The following is a 27397-nucleotide window of genomic DNA, read 5'->3' as shown; positions in this document are numbered from 1 at the left end:
GAGGGGCTACCTGCAGGCCCTGTTCCGAGAGATCCTGGGGGAAGCTGCGGACTTTCCCATCAGCATTGATAGGGCGCATAGGGTCGGCCGGCAGCGCCAGTCATCGGCACCTCCACCGGACATTCTGGCCTTCCTGCCCGACTTTCCACTGAAGGAGCGCATCATGGCTGAGGCCCGCAGGAAACAGCCCCTGACTTTCCGGGATCGGCCGGTGGCGCTTTACCAGGACCTCTCCGCCATCACGCTGCAGAAACGCAGGTCCTTTAGGATTGCCACTGACTTTTTGCGCGAACACGAGACGCAGTACTCTTGGGGTCACCCCTTCCGCCTGATTTTTCGGTGGAATGGGGTGTTACACCAGCTACGCTCCTTGCAAGACATTTGTGGTGTCCTGGGGCTCACGGCGGCGGAGGAAGAAGGAGCTACGCCGTCGTGGAGGTCCTCGGAGAGACGGAACTGGCGGAGGTCAACGAGGCGGCGCTCAGCGGCCAGCGTGGGGCGTCCGGACTCCCCTACCATCAGGGCGGACATGGCCGACGCTCTGAGGGCGGCGGCCGGGGACTCGACCGGCTCCTCTGGCGTGGCCTTGACGGCCTAACACACACTCCGGGGGGAGATGTCTTTAGCTTCTTTACATGCTTGGTACGGGGCGGGGGGTGGGGGAGCGGATGGAGGTGAGTGGCTGGACGTCCACTTCGTTCTTTTCTACGGACTTGCCCGTCTTGGGGCTTGACTGAGACAATGGGGTGTTTGAGTTTGTGGGTGGCTAGTTGCCAGGGGTGTGTTTGGGGTGGGGGAGGGGGTTGTTTTGGGGTTGGGAAGGTCCCGTCCGATGTTGTCTATGCCCGCTTTGTTTTGGCTTGTCCTGCGCGGCGGCCCCACCCGCTGATTCCCTGCCCATTGCATGGCGCTCCCGATCCCCGCGAGGAATGCCGGGCCTAAAGGTAGTGACCCTTAATGTTCAGGGTCTGAATAACCCGGTGAAGCGCAGAGCGATCCTATCGTTGCTGGAGGGGACGCAGGCGGACATTTGCCTTTTACAGGAGACACACTTATTGCCCCGAGATTGCCATAGGATGCGTTCTGCCAGGTTCCCTACCCAGTTCTTTTCCTCGGCAGCGAACAAGACGGCGGGGGTAGCCATTCTCCTAGCGAGCTCCTTTCGGGGGGAGGTTTTGCATAAGTGTGCTGAACAGAAGGGGAGGCTCCTTGCGTATCGCATGCGCCTGGGAGGCATAGCATTTACGGTCGGCTCCGTTTATAGCCCAAACGATCACCAAGAGCGCTTCCTAGACTCCGCGCTGGTGGATGTCACTGCTTCCCCCGACCGCCACATTATCTTGGGGGGGGACCTTAACATTGTCTTCGATTCTGTGATGGACAGATCGGCGCAGCGCTTCCCGCAGACGGGGGAACTGTCCCAGGCTGGGAGGGCCCGGATTGCGGAAATGGACTTGCACGACCTCTGGCGCTCCATGCACCCCACGGATAGGGACTACTCTTATTTCTCGCACGCACACCGAACCTACTCACGGCTGGACTACCTCCTGGTGAGTGGACCGATGCGTGCCGCTGCCACGGCGGCGGACATCGGGGTCCTGACCCTGTCTGACCACTCCCCAGTCACCGGCGTTTTCCAGTGGCCGGCGGTCTCCCCCTCTCGGGGGGTGTGGCGCCTCCGGGATACCCTTCTACACAAGAAGTCGGTGGTGCAACGCATCGGGGAGGTCATACGGGACTATCTCACCCACAATAGCAACACTGACACCTCGCAGGCGACACAGTGGGCGGCATTGAAGGCAGTCCTCCGGGGGGAATTTATCTCTATCTCTGCAGCTGAAAATAAGGAGCGGCAACTGAAGAGGGATGAGCTGACAGCTCAGGTCCGGGAGCTTGAGCAGGTCCACCGCCGCACGGGGGCGCCGAGGGTGTGGAGGCAGTTGAAGGCAGCGAGGAAGCTCCTGTCGGCTCTGGATCTTGACAGGGCGGAGTATGCCGCCCTACGCTTGAAACATGCCTACTACACTGGGGGGGACAGATGTGGCAAGCTCCTAGCACACCGGCTCCGGGTCGCGCAACAGCGTAGCGTTGTGAAAGAATTGGTGGGCACGGACGGGGGGGTTGTCTCCGGGGACGCGGAGGTAGCGGAATCTTTCCGCGGCTTCTACGAGGCGCTGTATGCTGAGGAGCCCTCCTCGCCACGGGATGCCGACGGCTATTTGGAGTCGGTGACCCTCCCGGTACTGGATCCGGCTCAGGCGGACCACCTGGAGCGGGACATCCATGTTGAGGAAGTGATTTCCGCTATCGCGCGGCTGAAACATGGCAAGGCCCCGGGCCCGGACGGGTACACGTCGCTATTTTACAAGACTTTTTGCACGGTTGTGGCCCCTGTCCTTACTCGGCTATTTAACTCTTTCTCCGAACCGGGAGCCATCCCTCCGGATCTCCTGAGGGCGACGGTCGCGGTAATCCCGAAACCTGGGAAGGACCGGGCCCTCTGCGGCTCGTACCGACCCATCTCGCTTTTAAATGTCGACCTAAAGTTGTACACGGGGATTCTCGCGTCCAGGCTGAGTCCACACCTCCCCGGTCTGGTGGAGGCGGACCAGGCTGGTTTTGTGCCCGGCAGACAGACGGTTGACAACACCAAGCGGGTGACGCATGTTCTGGAGAAGGCCTCAAGGATCTCGGGGGAGCGGATGTTGCTGTCCGTCGATGCGGAGAAGGCCTTTGACAGAGTCCACTGGCCGTATCTTGAGCTGGTCCTCAAGAAATTGGGAATCGGCGATAAGTTCCGCACCATGGTATTTAACTGCTATAAGCATCCTTCAGCGTCGGTGCGGGTCAATGGGTGTAGCTCCGGTGGCTTTGCCATCGAGCGCGGCACGCGGCAGGGCTGCCCTCTTTCGCCGCTCTTGTTTGCCCTCTACATGGAGCCGTTTGCTCAGAGGATTCGTAATAATCCGGATGCTGTCGGGGTCCGGATGGGCCAGTACGTCCACACCGTCAGTCTCTACGCGGATGATGTCCTGTTGACCTTGGACGACCCTAGGAGGTCGCTGCCTGCTTGCCTCCGGGAGCTGGACGCCTTTGCGGGGGTGGCCGGCTTCAAAATGAATATGAGCAAGTCGATGGCGTTAGACGTGTCCCTGACTGCGGATACCAGGAGGGATCTTCAGCGGCTCTTCCCCATGCAGTGGTCCTCGTCCACGGAGCCGTACCTGGGGATCCTACTGGCGCCTACATTACCGGAGATGGTTACGGCCAATTATGCCTCCCTCAGCAGGAAGATCAAGGATGAGCTTGGCCGCTGGAACAAAGGCCTGCTGTCCTGGCTGGGGCGAATCGCGGCGGTCAAGATGACGGTGTTGCCCCAGATACTATATCTTTTCCGGGCCCTCCCGCTCCAGCCCCCGGTGGGCTGGATACGACAAATGCAGGCTGACATCTCCCGCTTTGTCTGGCAGGGCCGCAGGCCACGCATGAAGAGGGTCCTCTCCACGCTTGCTCCGGAGGCGGGGGGTCTCGGTATTCCAGACCTCCGTAAGTACTTTCAGGCGGCACAGCTACGCTATCTGGTGGAGTGGAGCAGGTGGGAGTCCGATAAACATTGGCTCTTCCAAGACCAGGCAGTGGCGGGCCGCACCTTACAAGAGGTTCCATTCCTGCGCCGCGCGCATCGCCCCCCTAATCTTTACGCTTCCTTTGTTACGCGGGTCCCCCTGCGTGTGTGGGACGCGGTCTGTGAGGCCCGGGGCCTTACCACCTTCCCTTCGCCGCTCACGCCCATTGTGGGCAACCCGGACTTCTCCCCAGGGATGGAGCCGGGGGTTTTCTCCCACTGGGTGCAGGCGGGCTGCAGGGCACTCTTCCAGATCAATGGCCCGGAAGGAGTGGTTCCTTTTCAGCAACTCCGCCAGGAGTTCGGCCTGACGGAGTTGGATAGATTGCGCTACATGCAGGTTCGGCATTGGGCCCTCCAGCCCCAGGTGCGTGCCACCGCCGCCCGTCCGATTACACCGTATGAGAGGTGGTTGGCTACTCGGACCTCCGACGCTAAGCTAATTACCGATCTGTACAAATACCTACAACCCCCGCCGTTTCACTATTACAACCCGGGGAGGGAGCGCTGGCACAGGGAATTGGGCAGGACACTCAGCCACAAGGAATGGGACAAAATTGCGTATCGGGCGCGGCACTCTGCATATCACACGGGCCTTACGGAGACCTTTACTAAGGTGTCCACATACTGGTACTACACCCCGGAGAGACTGTATGAAATGCATAAGCACACTGACAGGGGGTGCTGGCGGAGCTGCGGGCAGGAAGGTACCCTTTCACACATTCTTTGGGATTGCCCAGTGCTGACCGCCTACTGGAAGGAAGTTCTGGACGAGGTGGATAAGCACTTTGGGATAGAGCTGCCGCGACTCCCGGCGTATGTCCTGTTGGGCCTCCCCAATGACCTAATGTACCCACTGAAGTCCCGTAGGGGTAGGCAGATCGCAATTGCGCTGGGGTCTGCGGTTCAGAACATTCTAATCCACTGGCGCACAGCCACCGTCCCCTCCATCACCGGTTGGTTGCATAGGCTTTGGCATGTGCTGGGGATGGAGAAGCTGTCGCTTACGGTTGCGGGGGAGATAGACCAATTTGAAGAGCTGTGGCAACCCTTTCTAGCGCTGCTGTCCACTGAATTCCGGGAGCTCACCTGCCCGAGGTATATTAGGCTTCTCAGGCTGACGCCGCCGGTGACCCCGGCGGACTAGTTTACATGTGAGGCGGGGACCTCCCAGGGAGGGGGATAGGGGGGGGGGGGGGGGGTGCGGGGCATCCTGGTGAGGATTACTCTGGTGCGGGACCATAGGACGGGGGGGGGGGGGGGGGGGGGGAGGGTTTCGTTACTGGGAGGATGGGGGGGGGGGGGATTGTGTTCTGTTGAGTTGCTGATGGCTTTTATTGCTTAGATTTGGGGTGTCGGATGCGCGGGCGGGGTTCCATAGCTTGTATTTCTAGCCTTCATCTACTGTGTTTTTCCCCCTGACTTACTGCGCTACCTATTGCCAACCCTCTGGAGTTGCACCCTTTTTCTTTGACTGTATTCCATGTATCCTGACCTCCTATCCCCCTCCCCCATGGTTTGTTTTTGTTTCAATAAAAACGTTTTAAACATAAAATGCAAAGTGTGTTTAAGACTGCAGTACTGCCTCCTGTCTACAGGGGCAGAGCTGAGCAGAAATATAAACACACTTTATGTAACACAGGTCCCCATAAGACAATTTTTTTTAAAGTTGTAAAAATTGACACAAATATTTCTGAAGCCATTTTTTTATCATTTAAAGGACAGTGCAATCAAGTCCCCACAGCGCAAGTGTGTTATCACACACAAGTCCCCACAAGGATAGTAAAAAAAACACACACACACCCTCCCTCCCTCCCTTCCTCCCATTGTAGGGCAAGTGACTTATCTTTGGTAATGCCGTTGTAGAGACAGGATCTAGCTGCAGATTCCTTACCAGGCGTCAGGCTGGATTCACAAGACTTTTGTTTGAGCAATATCCTTGAGTGCTGGTAGGTGGCGTCGCCTGACTCTGCGTGATGTTTGGAGTCCACAATTCCACCGCCCTGTTTGTTCCAGTACCACATGGTGGTTGTGTTGTCTGTATATACCTGAACCGGCTTTCCCTTCATGGAAGAAGAAAAGCTTTCTATGCAAATTGAATTATTCAGAGCTCCAGCAAGTTGATGCGGAGTCAAGATTCGGTCAGAGACCAGAGTCCTCTGATCACCTCTCTCAGATGGCCGCCCCATCCCAGGAGTGATTACCTGCCACTGCTGTGTGATCTGGCTGGGGAAGGGAGAGGGGTCTGCCTCTGACCCAATCACGGTTGGCCAGCCACCACCACAGGTCCTGTGCAGTTTCCTCTGAGATCTGGACCATGTCAGAGAGATTACCCTGCCCCCCACTGGAACTTCAGGTCCCACTGCAGAGCCCGCATATGCCATCTGGCATGTGTCACTAGCAGGATGCGGGAGGCCATGAGGCCAAGCAGCCTCAGAGTCAGTCTCATCGGATTACAGGATAGAGGCTGAAACATCGGTATCATAGCCTGAATATCCTGGACTCGCCGATAGGGAGGATAGGCCCGAAGCTGCATTGTGTCCAGAACAGTTCCGATAAAAGGGAGGTTCTGAGGAGCCAGTGTGACTCCTGTACATTGATAGTGAATCCAAGTGAAAGAAAGAGGTTTGCCGTAGTCTGGAGGTGAGAGAGGACAGTCTGGGGCAAGTTCGCTTTCATCAGCCAGTCATCGTGATAGCGGACGTCTGGCACCCCTGATCTGCGCAAATGAGCTGCGACCATCGCCATCACCTGGGTGAACACCTGAGGGGCACTGGTAAGGCCAAAGGGGAGCACAGTGAACTGAAAGTAATCATGGCCTCCAGTGAATCGCAGGTAACGCTGATGAGGAGGTAGGACAGGAATGTGAAAATAGGCGTCCAGCAAGTCCAACGCTACCATACGGTCTCCAGTGTCTAGGGCTGTAAGATTTGTCAACAGATTTGTTTTAGTTCAACTGCAGGAACTAAAGTACTTCAGCAGCCCTGCGGACAACCACCACAAAGAAGGCACTTTCCTCTCTGTGTGCATTCGGGGGAGAAGCTAATACAGTCTCAGGAGAATTTTCCAACCAACAAGAATTTTGTAACTCCATATATAATCCAGCATCAGTATACTAAGAGGGGAGTATGTTGTAATGTTTTTGTCATCGCTGTGTCCAATGCAAAGAAACCTCTGAACTGCATCCGAACTTGAGACAAAAAGGGCCTCTAGCCTCCTATAAGACACGAGTAGAGGTAGAGGCTGTATTTATCTAATTTTGGAGGCTGCATTGAATGAAATAGGTCTAGCGTGGGCCAGTGTTTGCTCCGAATCGTAGACTGGGATTGGTACCAGGTAAAGAATAGGGCCACAGGAGTTAGGATCGATGCGGGTGTGGTAAGGATCAGTGTGACACCAGGTGTTGGAGTGGAACTGTCGTCTGGTGCCACCAAGGAACTGGAAGAAGGCTCAGCAGGATCAGTCAGCGCCAGGAAAGGATCCACTGGCAGAAGTTTGCCAGGTGGCCCTGATGACTCGATGCACCCAAAAGTGCTCCTGAGGGACTCAACATCAACCTGAAGATCTGCAGAATGGCATCTTTAATGGACTCTGTCTGCTGCGGGGAAGATCATAGACAAGGTAACTCAGGTGTGTCAGGTCAGCCTCAGAATGTGCTCTGAGTCAAGAGGTACCTGCTGGCCCTTGGAATGCACATAGCACTAATTCTCACCTATTCTGAAGTGGCGAGAGGGTGGCCAATCGCTCCTGCCTTCTTGCTCTTATGGCATGACTTGGACTCAAAAAAGTCATAGTTGGGTTGAGGGGTGGGCACAAAGGCAATCCCTGGTTTGAAGAATCTACTGCAATAGGTTTTATGTGGGTGCCAGGGGTGTATAAAAAAATTGAAGAACCCCACCCACAACATATATGGCCTGCTCCATCATTGGATTGTAACGTCCACCCAATAGTATATTAGTGGGTGGATGGACTTCCTATGTTTACAGGATGGACTTTAACATGATAGGTCCATTTTGCCTACTTATGAGGTAAGGGATCTTGGTGATGTGATACTAAATCTCTAGCAACAGTCCCTTCACAGACCTTTACTTTGAGGGGATTAGTGGAATATTATCCACAACAAAAAAAGGGACGGTGGGAATGTTTGGTTAGTAATTGTTTCATAATCCCTTAGGTCAAAATGCTTCAGCTGCTCTTACGGCCCGATCTGGGGTCCACAGCTTTCTTCAGGACCATGATCCCTTCTTACCAGGCAACTCTCATTCATAGACATGCATGCACAAACATTAATGTCTAGAGCATGTGGTACTTCCTGCAAATGTGTCACTTCTGCATTATTCCCCAATACTGAGGGCTAATGTGACCCCTGTAATGGAAACAGAGGTGTCAATTGTATTCAAGATAGTCATCAAAGGGAGGAACCTGCATTTCAGCCTAATCAGGGTGTTGTTCGCCTCCAAATGATTCTTGGACTTATCCGGCGACCTGGGTCGAAATCAGGACTTGGGTACAGTCGCGGCCCCATGACTTGAAGTGGGTAAGGTCGCAAGACCTGGAGCGGGATTGCCATCTTGAGCATGGCACTCTTCCTCTGTTCCCGCTCCCTATTTGTCTTCTATCACAGCTCGTTTGCTGCACAACATTGAAATGTGACAGGCACCTATGCACCATAAACAACATTGTGCAGGTTTGTGAGGATATCTGCTTCCTGTCTTCTGGGTTGCTAGGGAGTGGAGAAAGACATTTTCCATGGCACCAAATCCTTGTGAAAGGATGCAAAAACAATGGAATTGACAGCAGACTAGACGGGAGGTGCCTATATGGGACGATACAAAGCTGTACCATCTGCTGGTGCAATTCCTGTGCAAAATCCAGATACAGTCTAGTGTCTGGGATTATCCTAAAGGTAAGGAATCTGTGGTTAAAAGTAACCATCAGAAATAGTTGTTTCCCAATAAACAAGTTTTATGCCCTACTTTAGTCATTTTAAGAAGTATATTGAAGGAAACTTTGAATGCTCCCTTGGCCACACTCATTATAATACAACAGTTGCAACTTTAGGCACAATTTTGCACCCTTACTGAATATTTGCCAAGTGAGGGTGAGACAAAGGAATATCACTACTTAAAACCTATTGACTTACGATCCTGCCCAATAGTACCCCAGTCCCTTAGGTACCATATACTTTTATCATGCCTGCACTTACTGGTATATATGAGCCTCAGGGGGCTTCTTCCGTAAACCTAAAAGTTACTAACTGGGCCTCTTAGGCTACAAAGCAAAAGAGGCATGGAAAAATCTGAATCAGAACCAGAACATTCTGAGATATGGTCCCGTGAAGACTGTTGTACCCATTAGTCTCCTAGATAGCCTCATCTATTAACTGGTAGCCAGAGGAGGAAAATAATTGCTGTAAGGTTCTACAAAACCATTAACTATGCAACCTTGCCAAATAAACTCTAGTCCTAAAGCCATTTTGTTATTCCCAATTGTTCGACATTACTGGACCTTTTGGCCGGAACACTTCAGCAGGAAGCAAACCTTCTGACCTATCATGTACCCTACTAGACATGATAGGTCAGATCATGTCACCCTTTAAAATTTGCACCTAGTAGTAAACAATGCGCTTGCCCTCAAGACCGAAGCCGTTCATATCATTTTGCTCCCCAGAGTTTGGGGTGGGTTTGCTATTATAGACTAATACCGGGTTACTCAATTTGATCCATATCCCTGTAAGTGGTTTGTTGCTATATACTACCAATACACGAATCAGATAAGGTGAATACCCCAACACCAACGACCACCGCGCTACTGATGAGTGGGGAACGAAAACCTTCTATGACACAGACTGACCACCAAGATGTCCCTCACCAAGCCCAAGGTTCTTCATGTCTGACGATACCGTTGGTACAAGTCCTTACAAGCCCTCAGACAGTAAATGCGCTCTCCAATGTCATCGATAGTAATATGGCAGGGTCAAGGGTCAATCCAGCTGTTGTTGCCCCCACCATTCCGGAAACGCTCCACCCTCCCTTGCCACCTTGTAGTAAGAGAGAGCGTAAACGTCAGTGGAAACAAAGGAACAAATCAAGACTTAACACCAAAGCTGATCTTCCTAAATTATTCCCGTTGTTTTCAATCACTACCAGCAAAAACACTTCAAGCTCTTTACAATCTTTAGCAACGCCAACAAGCCCTTCTCGATGCCCCCATAAGGCAGATATAACCACAACCACTAATCAACAGATCCCTCTGAGTAGTCTTGAGCGAAGCCCCCCATCACTGGAAAATGGGCTTTCAGAATCTCAGCCAGACACAAACGAACCAAGTGGCAACTCCACTGAGATAACTATAATGAGGTCATTAGTCACAATACCCCAACCCCAATTAGCCGTGTTGCCAAGTCCATCTCGACACAGACCTACTCTCCATAAAACAATCTCCAATAATACATCAACTTTATTGAAAGATTCTCGGACATCCGGGCAAGGCACACGGGACCTTCCCCAATCTCATCAGAGAGCACACTTAGACCCCCCAAGTGCCAAATCCTTACAGCCCAACTTAATCCGGATCACTGACTCCGCTAATAGTGACACACAGTACCTAAAAATTCTCCTCGCCCCTTAATACAAATCAAAAGGTCGGCAGGACATACTTAACAGATAAAATATAATTAAATTAGTAAACAGTGTTCCGGGTTTTGAGACTTTGATTTCGGATGATATTGAGTCAATTGAATTTCTCCCCCCAAGGGGTACTCAACCCTCAGAGGTAACCGTGGTGTCCTTCAAGTCTACCACTTGGGTACGACTATTCTTAGATCAAAAGGTCACATTTCGGAAATGGGGCATCAAAATCTACCCCTATTCCACACCAGGATACCCTACAGTGTTATCCCAACAGTCTTCTACCCTGCTAAGTCTGGCTAGCCATAGACCTGGGGGGGAAATTAGGCCATACTCAATCCTTAAAAACGCCTTAGGATCATTACAATCGACTGAAGATGGACGGCTTAATCCTCTGAATTTCGATAAAATTTTTGACTGGGGTTGGCTACCAGCAACCCTGTCTCGTAATATATCAGATTGACCACGTGATAAACATCTCGTAGCCCAGGTTCAATCAGATCTCCTTCTATATCCTTCCTCAATTATTCCGTCCCCCCAGTCGCAGTCCTTGCTCACCCTATGTTCATGGAACATTAGTGGTCTCCCTCAAAAAATCACAAATTTAGAGATCCATTCTTTTATTTTTGGTCATGACTTAATTGCCCTTCAGGAAACCTGGGCTTCTCAAACCAGCCCAGTTATTGGTTTCATTGAATTTTGGAAACCGGCAATCAGATCCTGTCGCTATGGCCACCCTAAAGGTGGTCTGTCGACCCATGTTTCAAACAGTGGCGGCTGGTGACAATTGAAAGTGGTAGGGCGTAAAATTTGGGCATGACTTATGTAGCAAGCGAAGCGAGCAAACTTAATGAACAAACATGGTGTCCAGGAATGTAACAATATTGCTAATAATATGAGAACTCATAAAATAAAATAGAAATACTTGAAAAGAGAATAGAATGACATGAATTAATAAACCATAAAATAAGAAGGAATGTCACATAGAATTCACCAAAGCACCAAACCGTGTAACCCACCCATGGGGTTAGGGTGGGAGCAGTGCATTGGTAATCAATAGTGTAGCACATACAATAGGATCAGGGCCCAGGATCGTAATGGGTGGGGGGCGGCACTATATCCCAGTTATGGCTGCCCTTTCTACCCAGTTGAGGGGAGGGAGGCCAGTTTACCTGCACTGCCTTAAGGCTCACATCTTTCTTTCTGTGCAAAGGTGAGCAGCTGATGACACTTCCTCCCTTCTCGAGTTGAGTGCAGACTGCAGAGCTCAGCTCCTGCTGGAATAAACTAGTGCCGGGAGAGGACTGAAACTGAATTTAATGGACTACGCTACTGTTTGCCAGCTCACAAACAATCACATTGTCAGGAATGATTTGTCTCGTAGCATATGACACGTAAAGATAAACACAGCTGCCCTCAGAACAGCAGAACCTGCCTAGAAGCACGGAGGGAGGGAGCTTGGGAGAGTGAAGAGGCCAGGGTACACAATCTGGAGAGCATGAGCGAGTCTAGGCATTTGCTCCTCTTACAAATGCTGATGTGAAACCCAACAAAATGCTTAAAACAGCTTTCGAAATTGTGAAACTTGACACAACAGAGCTTAACCTCTTTCTAGCGAGCACTGATTGCCAAATAGAACATAACACTACTCACACTTATCAATCAAACCTTACACACTCCACGCCAAGCTTAAAACAGCAGTTTGCACAGACATGTCTTCCATTTGGGAGTGCAATCACTTCAGATGCAGCGCTACATAAAGTACTCCGTACTTCGTGACGGTTCTAGTGTTATCCCAATACCCATCTTCTAACCTTTTAGACTCCCAGGCATCATCTGTTCTTTCTCTAAATGTAGAAGTTCATGTACTAGAATACATTCAGCATGCAAAGCCAACAGCGCTCTTTGCCCTTGGAATTTATAAGGCGCTTTCCTGCACGTTTCCCCTACATCTAAATGTTGGAGCCCAGTTAACCAGGGCTCCAACAGTTCAGTCAAAAATAAACAGATTTCCAAGACTGGCAAAAAACCTGCTCTAGATTATATTGCAAATGCGACCCGTACAACTCATCGTTGCCGTCTGAAAGCTTACCATCTCTCCGCCATGAGGTGCGACGCAGCATAACTCCTCCAGTGGTGGCTGGGTTTTGCCAGTCTTCAGTGCTCGACTCTCTCAGCAGAGCTGGTCTTCGGGGCCCTGTGCTGCCCCGAATGACAAGAGCCGCCCCTGGGCCTCACGCAGTACATGGGACACCTCCAGCCCGACTCCCGTGTGAATCACAGGCCCAGAAAGTGCAACTGCTGCCAGTCTGCAGCCGGCCGCACCAACTAACTGCGCATATCAGGGCACAGGCCTAGGAAGTACACCTGCCACCACCCTCCTTCAAAGCACAGACGTGCAACTGCTCCCACTTAACTTTACAAGCCGGGTAAGAATAAATGATGTCAGTCACCTACACGCTCGAAAAACTGCAACTATCAGTCACGGGCACGACCACCTCAGGCTATACCATTTGCAGCTTTGTTAGTTTACCAATGCATCCCTGTGCTGTTAGGACTATAGTACCCAATGACATCACACACTATACAACTCATATCTCTGCACCTGCGGTCTCGTTATACCGAAGGCTCAAGCTACACAGGCCCCATTTTCCCAGTGCCACCCGTGCCAAGACAGAAGTGCGGCTTTTAGCTACAGGGGCAGGGGTCGTGCTCTTTCTCTCGTTTCTGGGGGCAGGAGGGGGGGGGGGGGTTCTAGCCAGTCGCGGGGGGTCGCGCACGGACGGGGGAATGAAATATATATTTTTTTTAAACGTTCCTCACAGCCGGTCCGGCGCTGGAATAAACTCCTTCCTCACCCCCTCCACCCTGGATACTGCTGCTCCCATAAGGGGAATCAAGTAGTACTACCCACTCACTGTTTTCAGCTGCTTGGTCATGGGTTTCTCAGTCTCGGACCGGGTTGAAGGAAGCTGGTTCAAGGAAGGAGGGAAATGGAACTCAGCGCAGGAAGCAGTACTCTGTACTTGAAATCCCGCCTCTTGTCATAGGATGACTCTGTATCAACGTCATCCAGTCAGGGGAGGAGGCGGGATCTTAGAACTAGAAGAATGTTCTCTGAGCTGAGCAACGTGACTACGTCAGATCAGGGCGAGCCGAAAATCCGACCGAAGTCCTGGAAAACCAGCTGCTTCAGGTAGCGCCTGCTTGCCCTCACCACTGCCTCACAGACACACTCTGCACATGCGTGACTTGGGCGATATTGAAATCGAACGAACGTCCACCACACGTCATGCGCAGGGTGTGTGTGTGTTTGTACAACAAGGCTGGGCTGCACTGCAGTGCTAACACTGTTTCAAGGTGTCTGTCTAGTGTCTTAGTGTCTTGTCCTCCGATCCTCGTCCGTCCGGAGGCTGGTGGGGCAACGCCCCATTCGCCCCTATGCAACAGCCGCCCCTGGTTTCAAATAACCTAAAAGGCCCGATTGAGTTACTGAACCTGGATGAAGACTGGTTACTTGGTGTTAAAATTAGTGCACGGAACAAATAGCGTTCTCTTTTACTCCTAAATGTGTATATTAATCCTAACACCCGATCAAAAAAGGCCCACCTAACGCGTCTAATGAAAATCGTGTGTGCCCTGGTGGTGGACTATCCCAATTCAGATTACATTATTACTGGCGACTTCAACACTAATTTTTTTCAGGGCAATTCTATTGATTACGAAGGACTTTTTACATTTACAACCTCGGAAGTCAAGGCACAGTCCAAACCCCCAAACCAAGTGTATTGTGGCCTTGGTGAGCTCTGTGTACTGCAATTCTTAAGTATTGGTTTTCTGGTAATGAATGGCAGATCTACGAACGATACTCCTCCCAACTGGTCCTGGTCAAATGGCCGCAAATGCTCCTACTTAGATTACACTATTTGTAATTTAGCGCTGTTCCATCACCTGAGCAACTATAGCATTCTTCCTCGATCAGAAAGTGACCACCGTCCCCAAGTCGTCACCCTAAATATACAGCCAGAGTACCATAAACCTGCTTCAAGGACATGCCCAGGAATTTATACAGAAAACCTAAAACGGTTAAGATGGAATGACGACATCAGCCCAAATATCATGGAAGCATGTTTGGTATTTATAACCGAAAGCACTGACGCAGAGGTCTTCTCCACTGGCACGTGGTCGTCCTTCTGCTCCCAATTGACAAGCCGTTTTCCATCTAGACAACATGCTCACAAGGCTCATTTCAGCCGCCAGTTTCAAATTTCCAGTCAAACAAGGGCATTGAAGAAATCTAGAGACAAAACTCTGCGGATTCTCAAGACGTCCCCAGGAAACAACGAGTTCTTGAATGGGTATAAAGCCAACCAAAAATTACTCAGGGAGGCAATACGAACCGATAAACGGCGCCACCTAGCCCAATTTTGGTGCAAACTTTTATGGGAGAGCAAAAGCTGCAACTCTAAAAGATTCTGGGCCCTAATTAACCGCCAAAATTCTAGCTCCTCTAGATCTGGGTCAGCAAATATTGCAGAAGCTGTTTGGTCTGCCTATCTGACTGACCATTTTAGGGCCGCAGAGGTCTCTGCGTCTACAGTTTTATCTGTTCCTAAACAACCGACAACCAACCCACAATCGATCAGGAGTAGCTCCATGGCCTGCTTGGACCCACAAAGTGAAGACCTACAAGTCACTCATGAAATGGTCACCAAAGTACTACTAAAAGCAAGATCTGATGGCACTCCGGGTCCAAATGGCCTACCACAGTCCTTGTTTAAAACAAACATTGACCTATGGTCGAGATACCTAACCAATCTTTTCAACTGTGCACTGACAAGTTCAACCATACCGGATTCATGGCGAGGGGCAATACTCCATCCGATCTACAAGTCTGGCTCCCATGCCTCTCCAAATAACTACAGACTAATAGCTCTGTTAGATATTGAAGCCAAGTTTATTGCAGGAACACTATTGGAGGAACTGAGACATTGGGTAGAGCAGAACAATCTGATTCCAATGACCCAAACTGGCTTCACTGCTAACTCCGGAACTATGACCAATTTACTGTCGCTGTCTATAATTGTCGACAAAGCTTTAGTTACATCCAGGATGGTTTTTTGTTGTTTTATAGATTTTAAAGCTGCATTTGATCGGGTATCAAGTGCTGCTCTATGGGAGAAGCTAAAAAAATGGGGGATTCCAGACAACCTTCTGGATGCGATCATCCAACTTCATTCGGGCACGTGGGTACAGGTGAAGTTGGGGACTGGCACACAACTCTCTCGGAAAATGAAGACAACTAGAGGGGTCAAACAGGGATGTGTGCTGGCCCCCCTTCTTTTCAATTTGTTCCTAGCTGATCTGCCATCCTCCCTCGAAGAAACAAACAGCCATTCGCCTAAGATGGGAGGTGTACTGATGAGCAATCTTTTATATGCCGATGACCTGGTCCTCTTCAGTTTGACACGGGTAGGGCTGCAAAGGCTACTAAACAAATTAGAAATCTACACCACCATGAATGGGTTAGAGGTTAATCTAAAGAAAACCCAAGTGGTCACTTTTGGTAGAAAACTTTACAGTGGAGGAGGTTGGCTGTTTAACAACTCTAGTCTCACAATAGGAAACACTTACAAATATCTTGGGGTCAATTTTGACTCCAGCGGCAACTTCAACAAACAGCGTAAGGTCATTTCAGTAAAAGCCATGAACCTACAGGTGAATTTTTGCAAGCTCTCAAGAAATTTGTCTGGCCCAAGCTTGTCCCCATTACTGGAAGTTATGAGAGCAAAAATAGGGCCTACACTGACTTATGGTGTTGAGATTTTTAGGGGGAAATTAAACTCCTCTTTTAACCAACAGGTGACGAAACTCTACAAAAAAATCCTCCACTTGCCCAAATCAGCCTCTGCTGCACAGATCAGACTCGAATTGGGTCTATTAAACTATGAAATTTCAGCCACGGGAATGTATTTAAACCTGTGCCACAAATTGAGACAAGCAAACACAGGCTTATTGGAGTCCTTAATTTGGTTGGATATTTTCCAGAAAAATCCACGTGGCTCTTACAGTCGTCTTTTTAAGGATTCGATCCAAGAAATGTCTTCAGGTGCACTATGGGACCTCAACCCCAGTAAATCAGTACTTAAAAGTAGCATTAAGAAATGCACTCGAATGAGGTCCCTGATCATTGATAAAGCCCAATTTGCCAAACGCAGACATGCATGGGCAACAATGACATCGTATGGTCGGTTATCCCCCACATCCTACCTATCTTGCACTTACTCCTTGCATCTAAAAACCAGCTTTATGGCTGCCAGACTGGGCGATTGGCAATTTCTAAAAGATCTGCCCGTCTGGCGCCGTTTGTTAGAGGATGTAATGTGCAGAGGGTGCGGTATGTCTCCTGAAACCCTGGAGCATATAGTATGTCTTTGTCCATCTTTTATGTCACAACGAAGACGCAAATTGAAAATTGAGTGGAATAGGCTGGGAATCCGAACGTGTAGACAAGCAATTATTGCAGCTTTAACGCCAGAAAACACAGGTCTAAATATTGCTTTTACAACTTTTTTACGATATGCTTACCGCACTCTTAAGCAGTAATGGTTTGGTATGTTTTTATGCTTTCTTTAAGGGCTATTTCATTTCATCGTGTAATTTTTCAAATGCTGCTAACACTACTTTTATCTGACTGACGCTTGCACAATCGCTTGTCATTTTATGAAATATTGGATTGCATTTACGGTTGTTGTCAAACACTTGAAACCAAATGTATTGTAAACGTTATGCTTGTCATTGCATTTTGCACACTAATTCCTTTTACCATTGATAGATCAGTGAAGCTTTTATTGCAATTTGAAGTTTTTAAAACTGTGTATTGCTGTCGTAATTTTACGGTATTCTTTTAAGGATATTTTTATATCTAAATAAAGTATACTACTTGGCTATATACTAACACTAGGTTGTGCTTAGAATCATCTAAAAAACTGCAAGATTTGGGCACTTGAGCTTCTACTATCCTTACTATATTGTAGCGGTTACATTTTTTTAATGGTGCATTAAAGAAGTATTACTTTTCATAGAAATACCTCTAGCTAGACAATGTTTGTGTGTTTCTGTACACCACTGTATCTCAACCCAAAGCTCAAATCACATCCCCGATTAAGTTTCATTTGCTAACATGGCTAACACTTGAGAATGCAGAAAAGAAAGGGAGTCTTAGTTAATGATTGCAAGCAACAGTTTTCAGGGAGACAAAGAGGAGCTGTGACAATATAAGATTCAGATGGGTTGAGAAAACCACATATGGCTGCTGGGACTAGGATGACTGTACAGAAAGTGAAGAACTTTTTTGATTTTTTATTGAAGTCCATAATTATTGCAATACATTAAATACATTAAGATCAAAAAATGTCCATTTAATGAAAGAGAGTTACAATCGGGCATATCATTAAATTTCCAAAAATGTATAAATATCAGAGATTGCCTAAAGCACTTAAATATCAGGGAAAAATACATTCAAAGCAAGACAATAACCCCTCCCAAACTTAATCAAAATATGCGACCCAGATTTTTTCAAACTTCCTAAGTTTCCTAACCGCTTGCATTTTATGAACCCACTCCAGGGCAGAGGGAATCAAATCAGTATGCCACTTTTGCAATAGCAATGATCTAGCTACCGCCATTGAAATGTATAAAAATGTTACCAATCGATCACAGATAAAAAGGCCTGGGTCAAAACAGAAAATGATTAACAAATCGTTTATTGCTAATTGGATACAACATTCAGTTTCCAAATTACAAAAAATGTCCTCCCAATACTTCTGAATCTTAGAACATTGCAGCATAATATGCGACCAATTGGCTGAGGGATGGATATTACAGCGAAAGCAATTTGCTGAGTGATTGGCATACATTTTTGAGAGGGAAAGAGGGGTTCGGTAAAGTTGCCATTTACTAAAAAACAACATCCTTCGCCAATTCGCCCCCTTAATGTGCCAAAATTAAATTTTTAACGCCCGACCATAAATTAACAGATCTCAAAATCTTCATGGTCCTTTCATTTTTTAATTGCCTTTTGTCCAAGATCCAATCCCCTAATTGAGGCTAAACGTTTTCTCCATATCTCGGGATTCCTACCAGAAGTATCCTCTAGGAGTTCAGTAACCAATTGATGTTGTTTGCCGATTTGAGAAGCATCTAGCTCAACAAGAAATTTAAGGAGGACATAATATGACGCTAGAAGAATAAAATCATTGGTAATTACTTGCGACATTTCAGTCAAAGTCAGCCATCCTCCATTCCTCAGAAAGTCTGAGACCTTACAGAAACCTACCGAAGCCCATTTTGCAGTAAGTTCTGACGATTGCGTAATTTCTGCTAATGGTAGAATGCTGGATAATAAGGAGGCTGAATTAATTACAGGAATAAAGTATCTTTTATAAAGTGCTTGTCGTTTCTTTAAAAAAACCAATGGAGACACTTATACCGTACCAATTTGGGAGATTTGAAAATTAAGAGAGGGGAGTGGATCTGACTTTCCTTACACATAAGATCCACAAAACTATTGATAAAAAAGTTTGACTGTAATTCAGGTTTAAATCTAGATAAATATAGTGCAAAATAAGCATAATAATAATCCCCGAGATTCGGAAGAGCTAAACCTCCTTGTTCCACTTCTTCATATAAAGTGCTGAGTGCAATACGTGATGACTTTTTAGCCCAAAGGAAAGCTGTAAACATCGATTCTACTTGGGCGAAAAATGAACCTGATAAAATGCATGGGATAGTTGAGAACAGAAAATTAAACAGAGGGAGAACAGACATTTTAATCAAGGCCACCCGACCCAGAAGGGATAAAGGGAGAGAGTGCCAGCGTAAAAACAAGGCCTGAATTTTTCGAAGGAGCGGTGTGAAATTTAGATGGTATAAATCACTAACTTTTTCAGAGAAATATACCCCCAGATATCTTTTAGGTTTGGTGTTAACACAGGGAAGAATATCAGGGTGCAGATCCCAGCTTGCTCCGCCACATTGTAAAATTTCAGTTTTTCTTTTATTAATACGGTACCCACCTAAAGCCTCGTAATCTTCAAAAAGCTGAAAAACTTTAGCCTGAACCTCTATCTCTGGCTTAATGATAAGCATGTCGTCAGCATATAATTTCAGCTTCGCCATAGATGGAAATGGAGGACAGATATCGGCACAGTTCCTTATTGCTATCGCCAACGGTTCGATAAAAAAAGCAAATAAAACCGGCGATAAAGGGCACCCCTGCCTTGTGCCCCGTTTTACAGTAACCCGCACAATCACAGACGTATTAATAATGACATTAGCTTCAGAATTATTATATAGATTATGAATCAAGGTCATAATCTTGGGAGGAATACCAAAATAATCTAGAATCCTGAACAATGTCTCCCACACAACGAGGTCAAAAGCCTTCTCTGCGTCTAATAAAAGGACTAATGCGGGTATCCTCTGTGTATCAAAATAGTAGAGAGCCTCAGTTAAGTAGTGTGTATTAGTAGCCAGCTTCCGACTAGCAATAAAACCATTCTGATCCGAATGGATCAGTTGCGCCGCATATTGATTAAACCCAAGTGATAACAATTTGGTGACTATTTTATAATCTGAATTTAATAGCGTTATTGGGCGATAAGAGTTCGGATCCTCGCTGTTCTTATCTTTTTTTTAAAACGGACTATATTACCCTGTCTAAAAGTCTCTGGTATTTCCCCCCTCACCCCCCTCCAATAAACAATTTATTAATTGAAGAAAAAATTCTGTAAATGAGCTAAAAAAGATTTTTAAAAATTCAGGTGAATAGCCATCCGGGCCACAGGCCTTGCCGCTTGGGAGATTCTTAATGACTCCCTCCAACTCTTCCATAGTAAAGGGACTTGCCATCGATAATTTTTCTAAACCTGAAAGCGTGGGTAATTCATTTTTCTGTAAGAAACTTTCTAATAATGTCATGTCCACTGTCTGTTGTTGGCCGTAAATAGACACATAATGCCGTAGCATTATTTCCCCAATTTTTGCTGGGTCATCTGTACGCAGGGTAGTTACAGGGCATTTCAGTGCATTAATTTGATTCATAGCAGCTTGCTCCCTGGCTTGCCAGGCTAAAAACCTACCGGTAAAATTGCTTTCCTCATAGATTTTTTGACGCAGTTGTTGAGAGGAACCTTCACTCTGAGCGTAGTAGTTAGCACTAAGTTCCCGCTTGGCCTGATCGAACTGGCGCTGATTAAGCGCAGAGGGGTTCTTGAGAAATGCGGAATAGGAGGTTTGGATTTTCTGTTCCAAAATTCATCTTCCCTAACTGTTTTTACAATTTTGGCATCTTTACCAATAATTAGCCCCCGAATAAAGGCCTTAAGTGCATCCCATGCCACGCTCACAGGTGCAGATTCACTATTTCGTAGTAAAAATTCCTTAATCTCTGTCCCAATAAAACCCACCCAAGCCTCTTCATTAAAATATTGTCTGTTCAACGACCAACGTTTAGGTGATCTAAAACAGTCTCCTAGCTGCACCTCGAGCACCAACATTGCGTGATCAGAGAAACCATTATGTAGGAATCTCTGCTGGTTGAAAAACATTCTCCGGGAGACCAGAAAAAAATCAATCCGTGAGGAGGTACGGAATCTACCTGACCAGCACGTATATGCATGGTGCTGGGTTACCTGTATTTTTAGACAAAGCCAGAGACCAATTACTTTTGTTAGTATATATGCCCTAGTTGAGGACAACCCTAAGACTTATGAGGATTTGTTTCAGTCCTTAATGCAGGTTTCTGGTGATCTGATCGTGGGGGGCGATTTTAATATCTTAATGAATCCTAAAATAGACTCATCAGTGCAGGCCAAATGGCAGTTGAAACCTAAATCTTTTAGAACCCTACAACACTATGAAAGAACCCTAGATCTACAGGATCCCTGGCGTGCCGCCTTTCCTGTCAAAATAGCATATACGTGCTGGTCAGGTAGATTCCCAGAGCCCTGCGAAATTCCTTTTATTAATTCTGGAGGAGGTCAGTGAGCTGAAAAGAACTCAGAAAGCTGAACTTGCCTCTTTTCATCAACGCCTAGAAAATATCGAAGGCACAATGTCAATCCTTCCAGTTAAATTGCAGGAGGCAGAGGCTAGGATTTCAGCCTTAGAGGACCAGTTGACCATCGTAAGGGGAGAAGCCAAAGCGGCAGTTAAATGGAACCTTACCCTTGAGCATAAACTGGAGGAGATAGAAAATTACTCCCGGAGGGCTAATCTCCGAATAGTGGGAATTCCGGAAGGAATTGAGGGCTCTCAAACCCTGCAGTGGGTACACTCATTTATTAAACAAAAGGTCATCCCAGAGTTTGAAGGTGACCTTACCATCACCAGGGCTCATTGTGTTCCTGCCTGCCCATTCCCGAATTCTACGGTACCACAGACAATTTTACTAAATTTTGCAGACTATCGCATAAAAGAGAGGATATTGTCTAAAGCAGTCCAGCAGAGACAATTCCCAGTGAATGAAACTGCAAAATGTCTTATTTTTTCGGATATGTCTGCTGTGGCGGCGCGTAGAAGGAAAGAATTTGTAAAGATCCTCAACTTATTTAAAGCAAATGGGGCGAAAGCATCCATCGCCCAGCAGTCTAAATTGAAGGTTCTGGTTAAGGGCACATTTTTTTATGTTTTCTGATTTGGATGAAGCTCAGAAATTACAGAAAGTGAAGAACTGATGCTGGCACTTGATATTTCTTAAATGGCCTGTAGTTCGTGGTCCAAGTTAATAAAGAAGGAACAGTGAAAGAAAGCAGCTCTGGCAAAGATGGCGAAGCCTTTCTTTCTCTAGCTCTCTGCCTCCCCTAATCTCTCTCCCTTTTTGTCTTTCTCTCAGGTCCATTGTGCCTGTTTCAATAAACCCTACGGAGCTGTAGAATCTCTTTGAAGGGCCAGTGGCAGCGTTTGCTCTCAAAAACTGACATCCAATAGACGCAGCTCACCTGGGAAATGCCAGATTGGTTACTTCACATTTTCAAAGTTGTAATCAACATAGGCATTTGTACCACTCCTTGGGGGTAGTCATCAAACTTCGCTGCATATAATGTCTCTTCACAACTGAAATGCAGGGGATATCAAACTCCATGACTGCGCTCTCCATTAGGTCATGGAAGTACAAGGTCATCTGATTAAGATGTTGTGAAATGTGGGAGGCTTGCTGTGGCATATTTGTCGCACTGCTACCCGCATGCTCTATTTGGGTACTTCCCCATATTCTGGAGCACTTCCATCTCTATCTCGTCCTCTTCCCAGTCTCCTCTCCTGGGCAAACATGTCTCTAGGAGTTCAAAGACATCTTTAATTTAGGTCATAGCAGTAGATGGGTGCTGATTAATTTGAAAGGATTGCACCAGCAAAGTATTTTATATCCTCTCTGATGTCATCAAAGCATTTGCAGGTTTGGTTTTAAATAGACAGGCTACAAAAATGAACACTTTACAACATCACCAAATGTGTAAACCAAGTGGATTTCTGCTTCATTTGGTATTGATAGGCACAGCCATACAGGTCATTTAAGTCAGAACTATTGTAATTGTTCTAGGCTACAAAAAGATGTATGTTAACTAGAGATCCTAACGAATACTGATGGAATTGCTCAGCACAGCAAATGGCTGTATGGAGCATACAATATTTTAAAACAGACCGTTGTCATACGTTTTTTAAATTAAAGCAAACTCAAGGATTACCTCTCAAAAAAAAGGACATTTTGTAAGATCGTTTTCTAATTATGGGGAATATTTTTCGAGACCCAAAAACCATAAGCGCTTGCAAAACTCAGTGAGCAAAAGACGCTTAAAATATAGGCTGTCTTACAGAAAACACTGCCATTTACTTTTACAAATTAATAATGCTTTACAAATAAACCATAAAAACACGCATTTTGCAACTGCACTAGAATTTGATGAATTTTGCACTTTAGGCATCTGTGACTCTCTTACCTCACAAACCAATAAGCATGTTATACATAAAGGGTGCAATGTATTCCTGATGTAAGAACCCACTCTCTAAAAGGGTTTCTGCTCCTTCAGGACAGTACAATAAAATGACACCTATACTCAGAGGTCTTATACAAACGTGTTTATAGAGTACATGGGAGGTGAAGTGTAAGAGAGGGAAAGAGAGAAGTGGCAACCTTTTGTATAAGGGGGTGACCAACATAAGTGGGTGACCACAAAAATATAGAGTGTGAATACAGGAAAAGGGGAGGGTAATAAAGAGTAAGTACAACAACAGAAGTGCAGCTGAAAGGTCTATGTGAAGAGAGGAGGGACATTCAGAAGTAGATAGTGATTACTGGAAATAATAAGAGGTGAGAAACTGATATCATGAAACAGAGGGAGGTCACTTGAAAACGGTGTTTACCCACATACTGCGAGTTTAGTAAGTGCCACATCTCAACTCACAGTTACTACAGGATACCATAAAGCATTACTGTATGTTGCACTGGTCATCTACAAAGACAAGAGCAGGCGAGAAGTGTGACGGAGAGGCGAAGGGAATAGCTTAAGATATGAGGTATTAGGTTTAGTATAAATCGTTGGGCATGATGAAGGGCAGATTCACATGTAAGTTTGTCCTCCCACTGCCATTCTTAGTTTGCTACGCAAACAAATGATGGCAGGGATGCTGAATAAATCATACATTCACCCCCAGTCTAGAGATCTGGGTTAAATCCATAGTTCTTTTGTTCACCATGCCACCCCAGTTTAGGCCCAGCTATATGCAAATCAGTCTTGACCCTGTGCCTCATGGGAACAGTCCAGACCGAACTGCCAAGCCAGGTCCTCCCTGGACTGGCAACAAGCATCCTGGGACCGGTTTCTGGGTATTACCCTTCATCAGCCAGGCTAGCTTGAATCCAGTGGCACAGTGAGCAAGGGACCCACGTCTGGGCATACCCATCCCACTTAGGGTGAAAGTGCTATGCAAACATATGGTGCAGGGTCAAGACTGATTTGCATATGGCTGGGTTTAAACTGGAATGGCACGGGGAGCAAAAAAAGGATGGATTTAAGCCCAGATCTCTGTATTGGGGTGAATGTATGATATTGTTCTGCATTCTGTCCTTCATTTGTCTTTTTGCATTCTTAGTTTGCCGGCATACACTGAGTATACAAGTTATGACAGTCTCAGTTAAGGCTAGTGGATGACGTAGTGGCATCTGCAGGCCACTTCAGTCTTCTTTTCTCCAAGGTTGGTGAATTGAGTACAACATTAGGCAACATAATACTAACACCCTTTATTTACATCTCCTAAAGCCGAGGTATGAAGCACTATATAAAAACAGGTTATTCTGTGACAGATGCGCTATTCCTTAAATCTTTTCAAGCAGTTAGGGGGCATTCTGCTCCAGCCACCGCCAAACAGGTTACATTCCTAATAGTATCTAAGAAAAATACATTTTCAAAAAAAGAAGGTGCAAACATGAGGAATTTGAGCACATTAAACAAAAAAAGAAACGGGTGAGATGAAAGGAATATTGCATGGATAAAGTTAGCGTATGAGAAGGGACCATAAAGGGGAAATTAGATTAACTTTCTGAATCGATAGACATAAAAGTGGTGTATCATGATAGTACCAACATGATGACATGCTTATTTGTTACTGCAGGATACTGTAATAATAATTCTAGGTAAGCAAGAAAGCTGAGGACATGGCATATATTTAAAAAGGTATGCAAAAAATACAACACCTTCTACTACCTACATAGGTTGAAAATGTGACACGAAGCTACAAACTTTCCTATTTGCCAAACTGACAGTTCTGATTCTTCTGGTGAAAGAACTGCACACTACGGAAGTAGATGGCAAGGAGTAAAAGGACCATGAATGTGCTTTCCTTTCATGTCTCATTGGAAACTGACATAGGAAGAGACAGGATTCTCAGAGTACAACAGAAGCAGCTCTGGGCACTTGCCTTAATGTGCCGGTTCATGGCCGTAGACTGGGCTGCTCGGACCAAGCCCTCCAGCTCAGCACCACTGAAGTTCTTCGTCTCCGTGGCCAGTTCATTAATATCTACTTCTGGGGCTAACAATTTGTGATCTCTCATCTTTGCTGTGTGAATATTAAGGATCTGAAAACGGCCCTTTTCATCCGGTAAACCTGTCGGGTTAGAATAAAAGACGAACATGAGGCAGCTTCTTAAAATCATCTCTACACCTAAGCTAGACCAGAGTGCCACTATGAGCAATAACAGCATATCACTTTAAATGTCCACAGAATTAGGCTTATTAGCTCAATTACTGGGCTTGTTTTGTGGACAGCATTACTCGTTTGCAAATGCACGTGAGACATCTTACAGGATATCACACATTACACTTAATCCAACTGTAGCCATCCTTAATATCTTCTAAGGGGCTCATATATTCTCCTGTCCCCATCCCCAAAATATAACAAAAGGAAGCTTTCTTCGGTACACAGCAGGAAGATAAAGTAAGGGTGATTTAGGTAGCTAAGGTTGACTCCATCAGGGAGGACGGGAACATGAAGGGACCTGCAAATGGAATCAAAGTATGGGTAGGTGTGGAAGAATAAATATCCTCCTCACCCTGTAAATATTCAAGGGCAAAGGGCCTGTGAACACTCTTCACCACTCTTTAGAGTGTCCAGTGGTTAACTGGTGCAAAGGATAAGCTCCTTCTCTGTCACTTGAGGTGTTTCCTTCAGAAAGAGTTAGAGAAGACTATCCAATAAATAGGCAATGCAGACATATCTCATCATTGGTTTAGTTTATCTATCCATACAGGTGTCCAAGTAAAACTGCCCTTCTCCCTGTAACACAGAGCTGGTTAAATCTCCTTAAGAAGAGGGTAGGGACATAAAACCTTACCCTTTAGCTGCCAAAAGTGTACTTCAATTACAAATTCCTACACTATCCTGTGTAACTTTAATCCATAGAAAGTTATCAACAAAAATTGACAAACTACTTATCTATTTACCTATTTCCATTTTCACCTCCAACCTTCCAGGTCTGAGTAAGGCTTCATCTATCAAGTCTGGCCTATTGGTCATGCCTAGAAATAACAATAGAAAACTGGAATTTAGGGATCTTACCGTAAACAGTTAAGGAAAGAGACATACATGTCAAAGACAACCATCATTTTAAAAGGCACATCATTAAATAAGAACAGAAAACATAACTTTTCAGAGTGGTTGTCTTTTTCTGTTTATATACTTGTATCCTTTCAAGTTCTTGCCATACTTGAACCTCGGCATCTTATTGTCTTTAAGTGCACCCGTATTATAAGGCCAGAAGGGTGAGGATAAAGAAAGTAATGCCATGAGGACATGCTTGATAACTACAAATATTAACACAAAGTCCTCTGAAAGGAGGCCTGTTGGAAACATGCCTTTACAATCACATTATTGATGACTATGAAACTGCATATGTCTAAAGAAAAGCATAAAAGGGGTCATTTTAAATAATTGAGACATGAGCAGCTCATCTAAAAGAAGTGCTGTACATATCTAATGATATATAGGAGTTGTATAAAGCTCTGTAGGGTTACTTCAGAGGGTTTCATGGATTACAGAAAAGCTTGTTAGTAGGGGTGACACTGGAATTAAATCCCACAGGGTACCTGACCAAGTCCGAAATTCATTGCTCGCAACCCCTCTTCATTAACATTATTTCAGGGTATTTGATTTCTATTATACAAGCCACGCTTTCTTCTTGGACCAGAGCAACAACAGTAGATATTGAAATGTAAAAGGGAGGTTTAATAATGTGAGAAGTGAGATGATAAATCTAACAAAATAAGTTAGGACAATTAGACACACATTATATACATATTTATGCTGTCTGCATTAAACAATCAGATCTCAGTAACCAATAAGTCTAACATCACGGATTATCAAAAGCCATTAAAGGTAGTAAAAGAGAAATACCAGGACCCTGAACAGTTCAATGCCGGCAGGGGCAAAATTTACCTTAAACTGTCGTGATCTTGTGTAATTTTGTGTTACGCTTGCTATGCAAAATTCCTGAAATTATAATGTTGATGACATGTTGCGTAATTATGCTGCATTCATTACAAAAATGTAATGCTGAATTTGCTAATATGGAAATGACCAGAAACCAG

The 27397-nt window shown here is 46.2% G+C and overlaps 1 protein-coding gene across 4 annotated transcripts in view; it reads right to left on the bottom strand.

The window, feature by feature from the left end:
* LOC146869886 (vesicle-fusing ATPase) overlaps positions 1-27397 on the bottom strand; it is a 1522848-nt gene that overhangs the window by 409120 nt on the left and 1086331 nt on the right. For all 4 annotated transcript variants that reach the window (XM_085623863.1, XM_085623829.1, XM_085623831.1 and 1 more), the window contains 2 exons: positions 26255-26329; positions 25231-25418 (listed from right to left, as the gene is read on the bottom strand). In XM_085623863.1, the coding sequence (XP_085479989.1) occupies positions 25231-25418; positions 26255-26329 (263 nt within the window). The remainder of the gene's footprint in view (positions 1-25230; positions 25419-26254; positions 26330-27397) is intronic.

The sequence above is a fragment of the Triturus cristatus genome, chromosome 1_1 (genome assembly GCF_964204655.1).
Source record: "Triturus cristatus chromosome 1_1, aTriCri1.1, whole genome shotgun sequence".
NCBI classification, from domain to species: Eukaryota; Metazoa; Chordata; class Amphibia; order Caudata; family Salamandridae; genus Triturus; species Triturus cristatus.
The sequence above is the reverse complement of the archived record's forward strand: the minus strand, read 5'-3'. Positions and strand labels throughout refer to the sequence as shown.